Source organism: Salvia hispanica, chromosome 5, assembly GCF_023119035.1.
Source record: "Salvia hispanica cultivar TCC Black 2014 chromosome 5, UniMelb_Shisp_WGS_1.0, whole genome shotgun sequence".
In the NCBI taxonomy this organism is placed as follows: domain Eukaryota; kingdom Viridiplantae; phylum Streptophyta; class Magnoliopsida; order Lamiales; family Lamiaceae; genus Salvia; species Salvia hispanica.
Window position 1 is genome coordinate 25,522,539 of NC_062969.1, and position 19,921 is coordinate 25,542,459.

Sequence of the window (19,921 nt, forward strand, 5' to 3'; positions counted from 1 at the left end):
CAATAAATCGTGTATAAATTCTCAACATGACTATTTGACATTCTCAATAAATCCTGCATAAATTCTCAACATAACTATTTGGAATTCTCAATAATCACGTATAATTTCTCAATAATTGGCTTATACACATTCTCAATATAGTTGTGAATAACAAAATAATATCAACACAACATTGAAACAATACCAAATCATGTACTTCTTAATATTTTATAGATGAGTTCCGATACTTCTCAATACTGACAAAAGGTACACACACGTAACATGTCCAAAATGATATAGGTAATGTCTTTAGTATTTCTACTTACAAAATATTCAATGGCGTCATAGTCACAAAAGAAGTTTAGCTAACATATAATCCTACAAATCTCCTACCGTTTTTCCCAAGTTGCGGTAACAACTTTCACATCAATTTTGCAGCAGCCTTTTGCTTTTCAATTAAATGTTCCAACATCGACAAAGTATTTAGTTGCCCTCTTTATGTTCAATGTTTTTGTCTCCTCGTCGTCTTTATCCTTCTCCGGCTTTTCTTTCTTCAACTTTTGTTTTCCTGCATTCTCCTCTGTTTTCCTTCCTTCCGCCTTCTGCCTTTTCGGTTTGTTGTGAAGAATCGTCAGCAACTCCCTTTTCCTTTTGTGTTTCTTCATTTTCTGTTTATGTTCTCGTTACCGAAGAATCTCCTTCAGTTGCCTTTTCCTTCTTTTTATCTTCATGTTTCTATTTTGCGGCTTTTGCCTTTTTAATTTTTTCAGCAGAAGACTTTAAGTTCTCACTGCTGTAAAGTTATCTTCATCTTCCCGTGGTCTAGATCTTTTTCTTGTAGCTGTATTTTTGGTAAACATAAACCGTGATAATTAATTTAGAAACAAACTTATGTATACAATCATTCTATCAGGCTCTTGAATTCACAAATATCAACATATATCTAAGACATCATCAACATATAACTAACACATTTTTAACACATAGCTAACTCGATATAAACATATAGTTAACTCATTATCAACATTTAGCTAACTCAATAACAATATTTGTATTATATATAGGACACAAAAAGTTGCGGCGCGTGTAATTGGTAACTAAGTTTGGTAAACGTAAACCATGATAATTAGTTTCTCAAGAAACTTGTGTCAAGTACCACAATGGTTCTAACCAACTGTTTGAATTCACAAATATCAACCTATAGCTAACACATTATCAACATTTATGCAACATAATATCAACATTTGTTCTAGATATGATAAAGTGTAGCAAACAAAAACTGCAGTGTGTAATTAGTTATCAATATATATGTAAGACATTATCAATATATGGCTAACACAACATTTTGTCTGGACTTAGCAAACTTATTATGATAAAGGTGCAGTGTGTGATGAGTTATCAACTTATGATTTGACAAACTAATATCAATAGAAGTTCAAGCTTTCAGAAATTGAAGATTCTATCATCCTCATGATAGTTGAAATCAATCCAACAAAAGTCAACATAGAAATTTAAGATTCATCTTCCTTATAAAATCCATTTCCAGAGTTTAACAAACTTAACTACAAAACAAGTATTGAAACCTTTTAAACATATATTATCAAAAACTAAACCCTAATTCTTTGTTGAGATTAGAAATCATAAACTAAAACTGAAAAATACCTTTCTATGCATCTTTTGGAGAATCACTTCCGATTGAACTCCTTGAACTCAAATTGAAGCCGTTTGCTACATAATTAATGTATTACGTTTGTTTTTGTTGAGATTTTATCAAGTTCAAAACAAATTTTGAAGATTTAATTTAAAACATACAGGCAATACCGTCGATTTTTTCAAATCTCTAAATTTGCCGTACGTCGAACTTTTCATCGGAGAAGATGGAGTGATTTGGAGTTTTTTTGTTGGAGAAGATGAGAGATTTGCAGCCTTTTCGAAGTAGAAGATGGAGAGAAATGAATTGTTTGTTTTCATTGGCAAGAGATAATTTGCTGTGGTGGGTGAAGAAGTGTAACATACGGTGAGAACCAATATTAAATCCCACGCTCAGTTTAACCTGAATTGACCATTGTACCCTTTTGTTGAAATCTTTGTTTCTATTTGTTGATAATTTTTTTTATTGAATCTCAGCCTTTCATCTCAAGATCTAAGGGTTTAGATTCAGTCTCATTTTTGGATTATTATACTGAAAGCATTAGAAGAGGACCCTATAAATGAATATTGCATTGTGGTTATCAGTAAGAAAAATATAAATTCATATTGATTAGAAAATGTTTGCAAATGTATTTGGTGGACAATTATTGTACTCCCACGTCTTCAACAACGGTGATCTTATTTTATATTATTTTTCTAAGTCGGCTAAAATAGGGTCTTAGCCTATAAATTGGCAAATATTGTAAAGAAGAAAAAAAAGGGAGAGCAGCAAAATAAAAGAAAAAAAAAGAGAAAAGAGGAAAGAGATTAGATTAGGAATAAGAGCTGTACATTACTAGAGGGATAGTTAGGTGGTTAAAGCCAAGATGAACTTTTAGAGATAAATACGAGAAGGTTGAGATTTAGGAGAGAATTTTCATCCATATTTTTTACCTTTTAGACTGAGAGCTATAGAACATGAGACATAATCATGAATCCAACTAGATTATCAATCGTAATTTGGTGAATATAAATCACACTTTTAATTTTACAAGTGTTGCGTGGTTGATTTTTAATGTGATAAATTTCATTGAATATTTGGTTTATATGGTGGTGGAATATGACATGAATATATAATTTGTGTAAGGGATATGTTTATATATCGTATTGAAATTATTTGATAGAATTTTATATCGATATGCATTTGATAGAATTGATATGTTCATACTGTTGGGACTACCGCAGCGGAAGACACAGAAAACAAACAGGTCTTTGACGGATCTATTTAGGTGATTATGCATTCGACTCCAATTTAATACAATAAACATAAATCTATAGATATAACATCAAATAAACACATAATCATGCATATTCGATGTAGATTCGATTGTTACCTCTTCTTGATCCATCATAGGATCGAAGTTGCTAGCTGCACCACCCGGAGATCCTTGGTTTATCGACCATGAATCTTCCAACCTATTCCCTTGTCCTTGATCATCCATCCGTGTGGGTGGATCTTGAATAATCAATAATAGTCTTGAAGAGATCTAGGGAAACTCAATCACAAACTCGATATTGTCTTGATCTAATCCTATGAATTAGGATAGAACAAGAATAAAAACAAAACCCTAATTCTCCCACGTGCCAAGGCACGAAAATCGAGGCAAGGAGAGAGAGAGAGAGCCGGCAACGGCTACTAGGGTTTAGGGGAGGAGTGTTGTGAGGAATGGTGTGCTAGGGTTTCCACATCTCATCACTATTTATAATGGACTTGTTGGGCTAGGATGGGGATCCATGGAATGACTTAAGTGTTGGGCTCACCCATTAGATAAATTACTAATTAAATCAAATGACCCATGATTTAATATATTATCAATGGAATATTATTTTGTTCCACTAAAGAATAATATTGCACTCCCACTTAAATCACCAAATTACAAATAACTTGGGTCCATTTTATTTTATAATATTTCCCGCGTTTAAGATTATCTTGATCCGTCAATTTAATTCTTTTGTCTGCTATGTGACTAGAATTAAATTAATTCTCCAAAGAGTCTTTCTAGTTTGAAACTTTATTTATTATTCGTGGAATAAATTCCAACTGCATAGTTTTCTGAATAATAAATTCATTTTTCAAACACCTCTTGGGGATCACCCCTTAGGGATTTAATCATTCCAATACCTTCATGTTATTCAATTACTACCACCCAAGATATCATGAACTTGAGTTACGTACAAACTCTCACATTGATAAGTCAAAGTGGCGTTTGATTGAATAAACAATATTGATATTAATATCATAGACTAGAAAATACTAAACTTTCTGAAATATATTCTTTCAGTAGATAGCAATAAAGAATACATTTCGGATTAGATCCTTTCAGTGCTTTACCACACCGGTGTTACTAATCTCATCTTAGGTAAGAGAGAATTATCACAAACACCGCAACCGTACCAATAGGTAGCCAAAGCCTATCTAGGTTGTGAATACGTTTTTCTTCTTACTAGATCTGGCCAAGTCCCCTACTGGGAAACTCATGAGGAGATTCATCGAATTTCCCTACTTGACCTTCTTAGTAAAAAGCCTTAGACTTGTTTATTATATTTCAATAATAAACCATTATATTATATTATTTATTCTCATAAATAGGTAAACAAGTGGACGTGGCGTTTCTCGTATACATGCACAAGCTGACTGTACAAAGGCATGTACGCTCGAAGCATCTTTTAGTATACAAACCCCAACATATACATGATATTAAAAGTACATGAATCATGTGATTAAAGAGGATCTGTGACAGCCTTGCACTGGATCTGAAATTTTAGAGGGGCCTATGAGACCAATTACAGAGGGACCTTCGGGTCAAATACAGAGGGACCTATGTGTTTAATATTACAGAGGGACCTATGAGTCCAATTACAGAGGGACCTTCGGATTATAGAGGAATCCCGAGCAGATACCAAGCTTGATCTGTCACAGAATAATAAACTGAACAGAGAGGCATATGCATATAAGATATGAAATTGTTATGATATTATTTCTGATTATATGTTTTGGTTAAAAAAATATGTTTCATATTTGTGTAATGGAGAATTAAAGGGAGTATTTGTTTATTATCAATATATACGTCAAATAGTGTTGGGGTGTGACATAATGTTCCTTGAAAATATAATTCACAATAAAATTATTTAAAAACAAAACATATAATGCTATATTGTTGCTAGCCATTCAATGATTCACATAGTAACATTAAAAAGAAATACAAATCAAATACATAAGCATTTGATGGATACGGAGAAGAAAGGAGATAAAGCCACCAATACTCTCTCAATCTCTCCCACACTATAACATACAGACCTAGTCCCGAATAACCAACACAAACACCATATATGATTTCTTGAGGGACATGTGAATAAATTCATACCACTCTCATTTACAAAAATCACAAAACGACAACCAAATGTACAATTTGTATGAAATATTTCAAAGAGAAAGATTGTCGTTTTTGGGGCAGAGGGTCGTACGATGGGGTCGACGGTTGATCGAACGCCTGAATACAATTAAAAAATTCCGGTATTCATAGACCCACGGTGGGGTCGACCTACCCCACCTCCATCCGTCATTGCCCGTAAGGGCTGCGCAGTTGGTTTCGGAGGGGCAAAATTGCAAGAATAGTCAATGATCGATTCTCACTACTGTCGTGTAGTTGCAACATCTCTCGGGCACAAGTGTGAGACCTTCGGACGTGGACTTCTGACAGGACATTGGGTTACGACCCTCTTCCCTAGCGAACCACTGCGTATCCTGACTGAACACCCCTTACAATACTATCGGACCAGAATGTAAGGCCATCCACAACGCTATCTCTTATCCATCTCTTAACCCCCTCATATCTTTACTATTCATGGGCCTCACTGTACTTTTCACTTCATCTCTTAACTAAGAGATAGCATCTACATCCCTCCATCTTTTAACCATCTCATCTCTTAACTATTCATTCAATTTCATTTTTTATTTTTATTTTCAACAAATCCAATTAATAAAAAACACACTTCATTAAATAAAATAAAATTACAATTTAAAATCCTAAAAATATAAAAAATACATAATTAAAATTCTAAAATAATAAAAACACATAATTAAAATCATAAAAAAACAAAACAACACACCATTAAAAGTCTCATTTGTTTTTTTATAGTGGATAATTTGTGGGAATGATTTGGTATTTATAGAAGTGATTGGTGGCTGTAAAAAAATTGATAAAAAATTACAATTTTGAAAAAAACGGCTAGTATAATTTTAAAAAAAATTATATATATATTTTTTAATTTTTTAATATCTTATGAATTTTTTTTAAAAAATAAAAAAAAATCAATTTTAACGGATATAAACGACGCCCACTGGCAGGCCGGCGAGTGAGCGTCACGCACGAACCACAGCTCGCTACGTCGCCAAGGCGCGTGGCGAGCTGTCTCCCCAGCCGCCTCTTCGGAAGGAGATGCGGGACGCGGACCAAAATGATCAAATTTCCATATATTCAGGACCACAAAATCCAAAAGATAATGTTTAGGACCAAAAACGTAAAATAGCCATATGTTCAGGACCAATTTTAGCTTTTACTCTAAGTTATTTTATGAAAAGTTATGAAACGTGAATTATTATGATTATGGACTATAAAGTGTCACTTTTTTCATAGAGCAGCAAATGCCATTGAATATTACTCCTTATTAATTTATTATTAGTTAAACTGTAGTGAAATGCCACCAATTCTTCATTAAAGAAAAGGAACTAAATTCTATTAACTTTTCTAATAATTATCATTTTGTTACCTATTTCCTATTGAAAAATAAATCTCATTTTTTTCTATCTTACTAGTTTTTTCTCTTATTTTTCGATATCACTACTCGAACAATAAAGAATCCATTTTGTTAAGCACAGCAGAAAAATCTACGTAATCTGAAGCCGCCATTAGTGCCAGTCTGTCACGAGGTGTCTTCTCCCGCTAGCATTCATTTACAGCGCAAGAATTTGTTCTTTCCCTTGATTGATTAATCCAATCCCAGTTCATTCTATTCAATTCCGATCATTTCACTGTTTGTTCGCTCGACATCTCATTACCAATTTTGCGAACAATTACCGGTTCTCCTCGTCGATTACATCGATTATGTGAGTTCACGATTTTTTTTTCGTTTTATGTTCAATTTGATCTGCAAGATTGGCAGCGTTGTTCATTTTATACTTGTGGCGACAGTATTTCTCTTTATGTTGCCCTTTCCGGAACCCATTTAAGATTTTCCATAATTTCCCGCAGTCTCGACTGAATTGGATGCTTTTATAGTAATTTTATGAACCAGCCTCTGATCACTGTGTGCAATGCCAGTTTCTGCTGTGGGAACCTATACCCACTTCTGTTAGGGATTAGGGTTCTTACATTTTTAAAAGGGATTCGGAGAAAATAGTTGGATTGGTGTATTGCAATAAAAGGTTTTCCAAATCAGCAGCCGGATTGGGGAAGTACTGAATTCAAGCATTAAGGTAGTACTTATGTGATAATATGTTATCCGCTTCTTAGATTTTGAACTACCCTTTCTCTATTAATTTTGTACCATCACATAAACGATTGCTGTTTGTTAATCGATTAGGATTTCTCTTGGAGAAGAGCGTCATTTGAGTGACTGACGTTTAGTGTCTGCATAGAGGATGGGGCCAATATACTACATACTGATAGCATTGCCTTGTACAATTGGCGCAATGGCATTGGCAGTTCTCCACATTTACAAGCATCTTTTGAATTATACTGAGCCCACATATCAGAGATACATTGTCCGAATCATCTTCATGGTTCCTGTAAGTATCTTACTGCTCTATGTTGCACTTACTGCTTGGCTTTGCTGTTCTTGCTGCTGCTAATAGTTCACAATTGTTATTTGGCTACTTTCTTTTATATAGTGTTTCTAAATTACTTTATTTGGAAGACTTTGGGAGAGTGTGTTGTGTTGTCATACAGGGTTTTATTTCAGCTACCAAGGTTTGTAAATTCTCGGATGCTAGGCATCTATTGAGCATGAAACTTTGGTTGTTTAACTGGATTTGTGGGTTAACATAACACGACTCTTACAATTCTCATCATAAACAATATCAAGGTATAATTCATACAGTTCAACAATTAATTAACTGTTAGAACTAAGTTTAATTAATATGTCATGTCGTTGGAAAAGCCTTAAAAACAAAATGATTCTTGTTATCAATTTAAACATAGGTTCTTGGACAAACTGGTTCTTGTAATAATATTATAATAAGAAACTTACTGTGTAGGTAAAAGTTTAAAAAGGCGGCCCAATGCTTGACTGCATGAACACTTAATCCTGCCTTCGACTGAAAGACAATTCCGAATCTGATGGAATATAATGAAATAAGCAACTTTGAGGTTCCTTTGAAATGAGGCATGAAAAAGGGATCCAGTACAAAGACGTTCCCCCCAATTCCATTTTCACCCATGTTTAAATTGCAATACACATGAAAGTTCGTAGGCTTTTGTTTACCGAGGGTTCGAATCCCTCTCTTTCCGCACCTTCACTTAATAGATCCGTTTTATTAAAAATACCAAGCAATAGAAATGGAGACCGTTTCCTTCGGAATCACATTGTCTGATGGATAGGACAGAGCACTTTTAAACCTTTGGTTTAGGGGGAATGTTGCTCAGAGGATTTGAGCTCCTGGTTACGAACTACGACCCCCCAATTTTCTTTTTCTCCATTATGTGACACACGGTGAACTTTGGGGCCGTATTCGTCTTTCAATTTGAGTTTTACTCACATCTCTGATAAAAAAATCATAGAACTATGGCACACACCTCTCAAAAGAAAGAGAGAAATTGGCAATGAAGTGTCCATTTAAAGATGATGTCTCCAATTCACATATAAGTCAAGTGCATTGTCTACAACTTTTGGCTATGGAGGATCTATAAGCTTCTTTTTAATTGCTACATGAGTTGGACAAGCATCGGGCCCTTGATAGTATTGACACACAGGTAGCTGTGCAAGCACTGTCTCAAGAAGAGGAGAGATTTGGCGCTGCTGTCTCAGGGAGAGAGACAAGTGCCTATCACGGAGAGGAATAAGTGCCTTGCAGGAGTTCTCACAGTTGTTTTGGCGCGACTGACATGGCTTGCAGGAGTTCTCCAGTTGCTTCTATGCAATGATAAATGGAAGGAACTACCACTGTGCTGACGTCTTTCAGAGGCAGCAATCCTAGAAAAAGAAATATTGCAGCAGCACCTTCTCGATTCTATTTACTGATGAAAATGCAATCAATTGTCCAGTCAACACCCTTCACTATCATCTTCTTCATCTTTTTTTGCATCTGAATTTCGGGCAAATTGATAATGTGAAGGGTATTTAAAGATGAAAAGGACTTTCAAATGAAACTTTATATTAAAAGGAAAAATATAAAAAGAAAAGAAAAATAAGAGCTTGTGGAACCTGTCACGAGCGACAAGAACGGATCCGGCTGCTCAAAGCAGATATCAGTTGACTCAAGTAGGGTAACTTTTCAGGAACCTCTAACTGACTTAACTCTATTATTTAATAACCAAAGGAAACTAGGGCCCCGAAAACAGAAGGCTGTTCCATCCTTTTATTCTTCTAACCTAAGTAACTTAATCAATCAGTAAGAAAAAACTTAAGTAGCAGTATTAGGAATGTCTATAACAGATCTGATATAGGATAAAGGATAAGGCTCCTGTTTTTGAGTGACCAGTATTTTAGAATATTTCGGTAACTGTGATACATAAGGTGCGTTGATCTTTATAACCTTAATATTAAGGAACTCGAATCGGGGATCACTGTCTAAATGATTGATGGCAAGTCTTAACTGAAATTCCTTAAAAAAACTCCTAAACTAGAGAAAGATCCTTCCAACAGCACATGTAAACTTATAAATATACATATTATTGTAGACACCCGATATCAAGATGAAACTTTAACTGACTGAATCGTGAACCTTGTTCTTGATGTCATGCCTGTGTTAGAGAAAAGAGGCGAGAAAAGTTGGAACGAAAAGGACGAACAGAAAATATATTGAGATATTAATTTAAACGAAACAAAAAAAAATCCTCTTGTGAGGCTAATCCTCTCACGAGGCCCTACAGTGTAATACCACCCTTTTACTAAATTCAAGATTTGCCATTCCTCTAAAATCTATGTGAACTTATTTATAGGACTCTCAAAATACTAAGGAATCTTGACTTCTAGTACTATATAAGGATAAGACTTCTAATAATTAAAGACAAACTTATGGCCTTCTAGTTTCCACATTCTTATGGCCTTCTAGTTTCCAAATATTTCTGTACTTGTTATGCTAATGCCATTATATCTGATATTTCTATATTTCATTCTTGTGCTCATGCCTGAAGCAAAATAGAAAAAAGTAGTTGATTTATTTGATTGGAGGTTGAACTGGACATATTTCAAATTCCCTTTATCATGTTGGTTGAGTGTCCTGACCATCTTGATATCGGTTATCTAACAGGTTTATGCATTGATGTCTTTCTTATCTCTGGTCCTAAACAAAAGCACAATTTACTTCAATTCTATAAGAGAAATGTAAGTATGGTTGAGGACATTTCTTTATTTGTTTTTTTGAATCTCTCTTTATATTTACACAATATGGGTAATATGTATGAGATTCATATTATGATCGCTTCTTAAAAAACAAATGGTTGTTAGTAAGTACCTAAGAGTGGTGATTGCATAAGCAGCATAACATTATTGCCCTATGTCCTTTGACCTTCATTCCCTTTTTTGGGGATAAAAGTCATTTTTGTATTTGTTTGACTCTTCTGTCATTCTTTTTCTTTAGTCTTCCTATAAAATTCCTCATACATTATTTTATTAGAATTCCTATATTATTTTTCTATATTATTTTTTGAAACATTAGTTATGCATAAAAGTCATACTGAGAGAACATTACTAATGTTTTTAGAATTCCTACTGAGAGAACATTAGTTATGCATAAAAGTCATTCCTATATTATTTTTCTTTAGTCTTCCTATAAAATTCCTTAATTGCATACCCATCAAGTATTCCTTGCCTTGATGAACTTTTGTATTTATTGTTATATGGTCCTCTTTTCCATTAGCCCCCAGTTCTTAACAGAGGTGTTTCTTTTTGCCACAGAGATTAAGCATTAAGAAATAGATGTTTAGTGTGTTAAGAGGATAGATAAAAACTAGGATAGAGAATAAAGTGATAAGTGAATATAGTAGGAAAGAGAAAATGTGTTAATTTTTGCCAAAAAACAGAAATGATTCTATTATGGTGGAACGTCCCAAAATGAAAAAAAACGACTCTATTACCATGGAACAGTGGGAGTACTATTTTTTGCCTTGCTAGGTATTTCTCAAACCTCATTCTTCAAATTACGTAATTGGTCCAATCTGCTTGCTGTTTTTAGATTTTTTGATCCATAAAATATGACTATTCTTTTTTAATGGGATGAATATGATTGTTCTTAATGTGCTTGTCTTTTGAAGGTACGAAGCATGGGTCATCTATAATTTTTTGTCACTGTGCCTAGCATGGGTTGGTGGTCCAGGAGCTGTTGTCGTAAGTCTGTCTGGCAAAGTTCTGCAGCCAAATTGGTGCCTAATGACGTGTTGCTTTCCTCCAATTCCTTTGGATGGGTAAGTCACTGCTAGTAATCCATGGAAATATAAATTGTTTGAGTGGGGACAAGTATTTAGTGTAGGCATCAAGATCATCCATTATACCATCTGTTTATTTTCTTTCAATTTTAGTGTGTATTAGTATTTTATGCTGATTGGGGGGGGGGGGGGGGAGGGAGGTTGAGAGTAAGTTTATCTACTCGGTTATATACTTGATCATTGAATTCTTTTTTGTTCCGTCAAATTGTATATTCTAAGACTACAACATTAGAAGGTATTTCATTGGTTAATTTGTTGATGCAGCAGATACTAATTATTTAATTTCTAAGAAATATTGGCTTATTTATCTTCAATTTTTCAAGAATAGTTTAATAGCTAGTTTTTCAACTTGATCATTGTTGGATTGCCTAATTTACTTGCCACTGGTCAGTAAGTTGTGTAGCTGTTTTTGTAATTTGTTTTACATACTGTTGCTTTTCATCATTATGAAAAATTATTAATTTTGTCCAGTTGCTCAGTCATCCTTAATGAATTCTCCTTCAAATTTTGTTTATGCTGTATTATTTGGAACCTCTGAAATTTTCAATGGAACGGATATTGCCCTATACATGCTGCACATGAGAATGTTGAGCTTCCTTATGTTCTTAGTTAACCTATGGCTGCTATGCTGTACAGGCGTTTTATACGTAGGTGCAAACAAGGATGTCTGCAGTTTGTGATCTTGAAGCCCATTTTAGTCATTGTTACCTTAATGCTTTACGCGAAAGGGAAATATGAAGATGGAAACTTCAATCCACTACAATCATATCTCTACCTCACCATTATCTATACCATCTCATACTCGATGGCACTTTATGCGTTGGCCTTGTTTTATGTAGCTTGCAGAGAGTTACTTCAGCCATTCAATCCTGTTCCCAAGTTCATTATAATCAAATCTGTAGTATTTCTTACATACTGGCAGGTAAGATCAGAACATTGCTTCTAATGCTATGTTGAAACATTCCTTGTTACTTTACTTTTCACCTGCAGATGTCCTTATCTTTTACTTGGGTGTCCCCAACATATATCTGTTTTGAACTTGCATTTGATGTTGTCTGCCAATGGAATGTCCACATCCCTTTTATAGTTTTTTATTTACTTGTAAATGATGTCTTTTAATTGTTCATTTGTCTGATGGTATGGGACATGACTGAATATTTTTTCTGTCTCATGTTGTTAGGAATCAATCTGCTGTTACTGATTGGATTGGCAGAATAACTATATTATTAGTTTCTATTGGAATCTTAAGCTGTTTTATTTATTTAAGGGTTCATAACTTCATACTTCAGAGTGTTGCATTAGGTTGCCCTTAGGCCAGTACAAATAGTTGACGTTTAAATATGTTAAAACTTCTCCATAAGAGTTGGGGTTATTTCGCTAGGCTGAAAGAAGCTAATGAGAAAACTATATCCTTCTCCTTTTGACATCTTTCAGTTTAGGTATTCTTATGTTTATTATCAGATATTAAGTTAATTGTATTAGTAGTGTATAAGTTGCTATATCTTATTCGATTAAGTTGTTTTGTTTATTTAGGGGTTCTCTTAGACCAGTCTTTTATTAAACTGTCTCTAGGACCATAGGATCAGTTAGTATAAAAATGATGAAGTTGTTACTTAGGATGAAACATCTACAGACTTGGCAGAAAATTGCTTGGAAGGAAGAAACTTCTAGGAAACTGTCTTGTTTGTAATATGTTTTCTTTATTATGCATTGATCTCTTGTTTCAATTGTGACTCAATGAATACGTGACTAGTCTTTCAACTGTTCTCTGGTTTCCTATTATTACTCTTGCATACTCATCAAATAGACTCACAAGTCAAGATGTGTGTCTCTGTTACTCTGAGCCATCAACAGAAGTACAAAACCCAGTGAGCTAGCTATAAATATAATCACAGTATATATGTTCAAAATCTAAGACTCCTGATGATGAAAAGAGGTGTCTAACTGAATTATGGATTCATGGTAGATAACGTTGTGTTGTACTTACACATGCTTCTACTTCAGATGCAGTATCATTCTTGCTATCCTATGTATTTTCTCATATCTTTTCTGATTAATGATAATCACATTTAGCCTATCTCTATGTGGCCACCATCACTTCCATGCTATCTCCTCATCTGTAGAATTATATTTGGAGTATAGAGTAAACCATGAGTCTTGTCATCAGGTTCAAAAGAATTATATCATATCCATCTCATAGTGCTGTGGTAGATGCTGGGATTGGGGGCTTGTGTTTAATGTTTACTATCGTAACTAGAGCATTTTTTTTTGTCGTGTTTCTAGTCACTTTCTGTGGCTTGCCTATTGTTTCACATTTGCTTTGACCTTTTCTGGATTGCAATGGGGTGCCTTAGATTTCAAAGTTGCTTGTATTTTCTTCTCGGTTGCTGTTATTTTGGAACTGGTGTTGCTATGTGCTTGATAACCTATCTTGTGTGCTTCATCATGATGAATTTTCTCTTACAGGGTGTTCTGGTTTTTCTTGCTGCCAAGTTTGAACTAATTAAGGATACTACAGAAGCTGCAGAATTTCAAAATTTTATAATCTGTGTGGAGATGCTTATTGCAGCCATTGGGCATCTATATGCCTTCCCTTACCAAGAGTATTCTGGTGCAAATATCGGCACAAACTTCGGCTTTACTGCAAGCCTTGCCCATGCTTTGAAATTGAATGACTTTTACCATGATACTGTACACCAGGTAAGATCAAGGTTGATGGCTTCATCCAAATGGAATTCATGCTTCGTACTAAATGTATTCTCACACTCTGCATCTGGAATTTTTGCACAGTTTGCACCTACCTATCATGATTATGTGCTGTACAATCCTAGTGAGAGTGAAGATGGAGCAAGAAAGTACAGGGCACGGACGTTTGTCCCAACTGGTCTTGAAATGGATACAGTTAGAAGAAACAAAAACATGTATGGGAACAAGCTGGAAGATGTGCAATTATCCAGTGTATCATCGTCGGGGAGTAGAACTCCTGAAACTTCAGATGCTGCACCAGATACTCTAAAATTGGAGGCTTTAGACTCTTCATTGCTCATGGATACATCGAATGCTGACTCTGTGCCGTATGATCTTTCACTTGTTGACATAGACATGTCTAGTTACTCAGCAGAGGTTCCAGCAGCTAATGAATCCGAGACAAGGTGACGGCTGCGATCTGTAGAGCATCTGAATGCCGTGTATGTTCCTAGAATCTGCTGGCATTATGATATGTACATATAATTGTTGTAGAGACATGTTTTGACATTTCGTATAGGAGGAGGTTACATTGTTGGTTGACTGTCTTCTTGATTGTTTCGGAACTAATATTTCTTGCTTTTGTTTGATGAATATTCTTACTACCCTTTACTTTCTAAAACGATTGAGCAGTGATCACACATCTAATCTGCTTATATTTTTGGATAAGTATTCGATTTTGTCTCTTTTTAGAGTATTGCAAACTTCTTCATCAGACTCTTTATCTCACGCTCTTTTCGGTGAAAAACTTCTGCCATATTCTGTATTTTGAAATAAACGTGACAAACTAAACATAATTGGGTGATCTTAATACTTCTTTGATTCTTTTAAGTTTCTACTTTGGGCCCAGCTTATAGTGATACCATGTCTTTGCAAGTTGATGATGTGATTTATTTTTATTAAATTTATTATAGATAAATAGCTTTCTGGGGATGATATAGTTTAGTAGTTGCGTGGTTATTACTGTGGTAAAAGGTCCAAAGTTAAATCTCACCAACACTCAAAATGAGGTAGGAATAAGTATTGCAAAGTTTTAATTTATCTTTGTGTGGTTTTCAGAAATTTACCAAGTTTTAATCTATCTTTGTGTGTGCTTCCAGGTTATGCTATATGGGCAAATTGGAAATAAAGCATAAAAGATGATCAAATTTTGGTCCGTTATACACTTTTTCAAAATCTGAAAATTAAATGACAAAAGATAAAGTTTGCAATTATTCCATCGGTCTATTTTCCGGCAAAATAAGAGATGATGTGGTGATCGATCTTGAATACATGGACAAAACAACAGTCAACAAAACGACAATATTTGATTTACTGCGCAATCATGTGATACACATATTCAAGATCTTCTTATTTTGCTGTAAAATAAACAAGCTGAATAATTGCAAAATTTTCATCTTGTGAAAAATATATGATGAGCTAAAATTCGACATCTTTCTTGATTTATTTGACAATTTATCCTTATCCAAGGTTAATTACAAAGTCTTGTTTGCATGTGCACCAAGAAGAAAAACTGAAAAAGGATCAAATCTATTAATGTCAATATCATAAGAGGCCATTAATTTTCAAAAGTAAACGCCTCGTGACTAGAAACAAAGCCATTGATCCACCAACTGAAAATGATATCTCGTGAATACTACTCAACCAAGTTTAGATCAAGAAATACCATACAGATCAACAACAGTAGTAACAAATTTAAAGTTACTAAATCGAAAAAAATTATATACAAATTAAATAAAAGCATAGTGATGAAATTAATATCTAGGGATTCCACCAAGACCGCCCTTTGAAGCAAATCCATTCATGAATATAACATATGAATCCTTAAACCTCCGTTTTGAACCAAAAGCCTTCCCAATCTTGACAACCGAATCACTCTTTCTCACCTTGCTCGACTCCGTTCGAAGCTTAATCATCGTGCCATTCCCCTCTCGGCTCGTCTCCTCTTCCTCCTCGATTCTCTCCAGCTTCATCTTCACTATCTCCTCGATGTCCATCCTCGACTCCGTCCTCATTAAATTCTTCCTTGATCGGCAAGGCATCGGCCACCGCATGCTGGCTAGCTCGGCTCGAAAAAAGCTCGTTAATTCGATTTATTATAATTTGTAAAATTGTTGAGGTATGCTTTGTAGATGGGGCTTATATATAGTTGGTCTACTCCTTATGCTTATGTGCATTAGTTGGAAAAGGTAGCTCAAAGTGTGTGATAAGGCAATAGACTAATTCTAACTTTATTATTTTTTGCTCTTTACAACTTGACTTGATCATTGCAAACTCTTTCTCTTGTTTAATAATTCAAAGGTTTGTCATCCAACAACAAATCAACTAAATAATACAACTGACATCATGATGTTGGATTAGATACAAATTTGCTTTAACCATTTGGCTTGCTGCAACTTTTATGATTCCTTCTAAACTAGCTTTATTTTATTTCTGTTAATTAATGATGAAAATAAACTCTCAACTAACAAATATTCGGATACGTGATGCATCCATCCAGATTAAATTGTAATTATAGTTATCTTAATTAAGATTGATAAACTATAATTTATGTTTAAAAATAATCAACCCTAGTTAAATTATTTAATTAACATTAATTGGAATCAATTAATACTCCTATTTGATATTTTTGTATAATTGCGCACGGTTGGGAGAGCTGCATGCAATTTCTTCCGAATAAGAATAAAAAAATCATAAGACTCAGCACACTCTTGCTAAATGGGCTTGGGTGTTTGGGCTCAGAGTGGGCCTAGGCTAATAGTTGGGCTATTCGCTAAGCCTGACTGGCATATGTATTGTACAAATGGAGTATAATAATTAATTATGCATTGCAATATTGTAGTACAGTACATCATAATATGATTAATATCCATTGCAATTTAAGTAATATTTTACAATATATAAGGAAAATTCCTTCTTCTAATTATGTTGAGATATGTTATTTCATGCCAGAATATAATGTAATAAAACTTCTATTATGAACGAACATGTTTTTATCATCCAGTTAAAGATAGTTTAGGTACATTTATTGGACAATATTATGATTAAACAAACATTTGATTAAAATCTCGCTCCACCAAATTTAATTAATCTCATATTTATGTTTGACAATAATGCCCCTACAATGCAGATCAATTACTCCTACTATAAAATGCAATCTATTCCGTTCATATCTTAATTCAATAGGTAAGATTATTTTTTATATCTTATATGTCTATATACATGAAAATTAGATTTATTTTTGTGAAAAAAGAATATTAAGTAACAAACACATACTCGTAAAATCAAAATAGACCTATAATAAGTGAACAAGAAATGGACGGAGAGAAAAAAAAAATTGGTTGCATTCAACTAATAAAGAAATACAGTGGATGAAAATGTGGACCTCTGCCAATATTATATTATTGAGGAAAGCTCGTAGTTACATTTGGAGACCGGAGTCATTAGTCAATTTACGATAATACTACTAATTATTATACATTGATATTAACAATAATCAATAATTAAGATAATTAATTGATAAAGATGGCGGTTAGCGTTGGGCATGCTAACTTATTCGTTGCAATGCTTGAAAAGGAAAGAGCAATATCTCCCAAATAATTATGATCCACATTCTAAAAAAATCAAGAACAAAAGTAAAATCATGAGAAAGCGCAAACACAACCTAGCTATGAATTTGAATGCTCATAATTGCAAAGATCAAAACTTTATTTTTATTTTATTTTTATTTTATTTTTTATGAATTTTGGTACCAATTTTTATGATGACACGTGGCAGAATATGATGTGCAAATGATACGAACTCTCTTTGGAAGAAAACCTACTTGTATGGAAGCAGTATCTGTAAAATCCAATTCGGCAATTCGACGCCATACAATTCCTTTGTGGAACACGACGACTCGTTTTCTCTCTCTCTACCCTCCTTCTTCCCTCACTTGTTTTTGTTTATGATCACAATTCAACTGAAAATTCCTTGATTAATACACGCCATTGTCAATTTTGGTACGTATCGGAAGAATTGAATTCCTTGACTCGCACAGAATCATATGCTGCCGCCACATGTTGCCGCGACGTCGTTTTCGTGATTCTCTTGATCAGCGAAGCGATTTTGATGTCTGATAGAGATCGGGCGGAGGCTGATGAGGGCGGAGGAATCAACGGCGGCGATGAAGAGGGTAGAGAGTGGAGGTGCAAGAGGTGTGGGAGTAAGGGGAAAAGGCCGGCCTTCTTTCGGTTGAGGAAGAGCAAGAAACTGCTTCAGCAGAAGCGGAAGCAGAAGCAGAGTGGCGTTTATGTGAATTCACGGAGTTGGGGCAGAAGCGGTGGGTGGTGTTGCTTGTGCCTGCGGCAGCCCAAGACTCTCGATTCTTCCGGTGAGTCGCCGTCCAGTGATCCTAATAGTTCCGAGTTTTGTTTTGATGAGTTGAGAGCTCTTATTGAGAAAAATGATTTTTATTCCAAAGACTGCAATCCGCATTTCGATGCCTGATCATATTGGAAACCCCCAATTGTCCAAATTCCTTGTTTTAGCTTAGCTGTGTGTGATATTGCCTCCCTGTTTTTGTTATCGATTATTTCTTCACTCAATATGATTCGATTCCTGATCGATCGTGTACATTGTTGGTGTGATGTCTTTGGATTAATTCGACTGTTTTTATATGATGTGTCTGGTGTCTTTGTTATGAGTTGCTCGTGTTCAGTTACATTGAGTAGAAAGAAGCAAAAGACACCTGGAGTGATGCTGTTGAGTTCTTTAATCAAATTGTGAAGGGATTGATTGATTCTATCCTTATTCTATGATTGAATTATGCATGTTTAAACGCATTGTGGTCTTTAATCTTGAGTAGTATTAGTGTTAATTTAGATAGATAAAACTGGTATAGGCTAATCAATTGTTTACTAAGGTGGGTTGGAACTTTGCGTTATGTCAAGGCCTTTGATAATTTCTACCATTCAAGTTGAAGTACTGGATTAAGTATCTTATCAATTATGTAAAGCAAATGGACCATTTATACATTATGTATAGTGCATAAGAAGTGTGCAATCTTTTGTCTTTTATGAGTTTTTCATTGCCTCTGTCTGGCCTTGGGAATCCCTACTAAAACTAAAGAATGGTATGGCTTATTTTTTGATGCTCATAAATCATGTGGAGTATGTACATTTTCCTATTCCATATGATCATAGCAAGCTAATGGAAGACTGCTTCCAAAGGTTTTGATTCTCATTTGTAAGTCAGGTGCACACGATTCAGACGTGATAGAAGACTATAACCAGGTTTGGAACTTTTTGGTATATCAGCTTAGTTTTCCTTTTATGTTGTAGTGAATAGTGATTTATAAATTTTCAATGGCATGGTGGTGGATAGGTAGCTTCAAAATGAGACTCAAACTTGGTCTTGATTCCCTGCCAATTTTCTTCTACATCTACATGTTTGCAGTACTTGATGTAATTGTAATAATTGATAAACAGTGATTCTGTTGAAACTATCAGATGAGTGCAACCGGTGTATGTCATATAGTTAAGAAGGTGAAGTGGGGCTGTAACAAGAAGAATAATTAGTAACAAATTTTTTGTTTTTATCTTTTAGCTATATTTCTTAGACTAATGTGGTTTACTATGGTTATCTCCTTTTGCCATCTTGTTTAGCCAGCTGCTTTGAACTTTTGCCTCTTGGGTGGAATGCTTGGTTTGCTTATATAGAATTATAGGTGAAAGAATACTCTGCATCTGATGTGATAAAATTATAAATCTGCTGCTGTGACTGCCAAGGGAAATAGGTTCTGAAAATGTGGATTTCTATTGTAACTTTGATAAGGATAGTATTATCCCTGTTTTTTGTTGCTTTAGAATATGCAAAAAGAAACA

General features: G+C 34.5%; 2 protein-coding genes across 18 annotated transcripts in view; both read left to right on the top strand.

Moving 5' to 3' along the window:
* Positions 1 to 6,530: 6,530 nt before the first annotated feature.
* LOC125188626 (transmembrane protein 184A-like) lies at positions 6,531 to 14,679 on the top strand. 4 transcript variants are annotated; one of them, XM_048085587.1, is made up of 8 exons: positions 6,531 to 6,775; positions 6,921 to 7,144; positions 7,252 to 7,456; positions 10,139 to 10,212; positions 11,142 to 11,291; positions 11,949 to 12,234; positions 13,779 to 14,012; positions 14,103 to 14,679. In XM_048085587.1, the coding sequence occupies exons 3-8, from the start codon at positions 7,310 to 7,312 to the stop codon at positions 14,466 to 14,468; spliced, it is 1,257 nt and encodes a 418-aa protein (XP_047941544.1). In that variant the 5' UTR covers positions 6,531 to 6,775; positions 6,921 to 7,144; positions 7,252 to 7,309; the 3' UTR covers positions 14,469 to 14,679. The 4 variants fall into 4 exon arrangements, with proteins under 4 accessions (XP_047941544.1, XP_047941545.1, XP_047941546.1 ...); XM_048085588.1 differs by having other exon boundaries at positions 6,990 to 7,144; XM_048085589.1 differs by lacking the exon at positions 6,921 to 7,144.
* A 3,084-nt stretch (positions 14,680 to 17,763) lies between these two features.
* The window catches only part of LOC125191194, a 3,636-nt gene continuing 1,478 nt past the window's right edge, over positions 17,764 to 19,921 (top strand). For 2 of the 14 annotated variants that reach the window (XM_048088693.1, XM_048088694.1), the window contains exons 1-2: positions 17,792 to 18,429; positions 19,293 to 19,330. In XM_048088693.1, coding sequence (XP_047944650.1) covers positions 18,168 to 18,429; positions 19,293 to 19,330 — 300 coding nt within the window. In that variant the 5' untranslated portion in view covers positions 17,792 to 18,167. Of the gene's footprint in view, positions 18,430 to 19,267; positions 19,685 to 19,921 lie in introns of those variants that run through there. The other 12 variants (XM_048088699.1, XM_048088701.1, XM_048088692.1 and 9 more) reach the window with 11 other exon arrangements.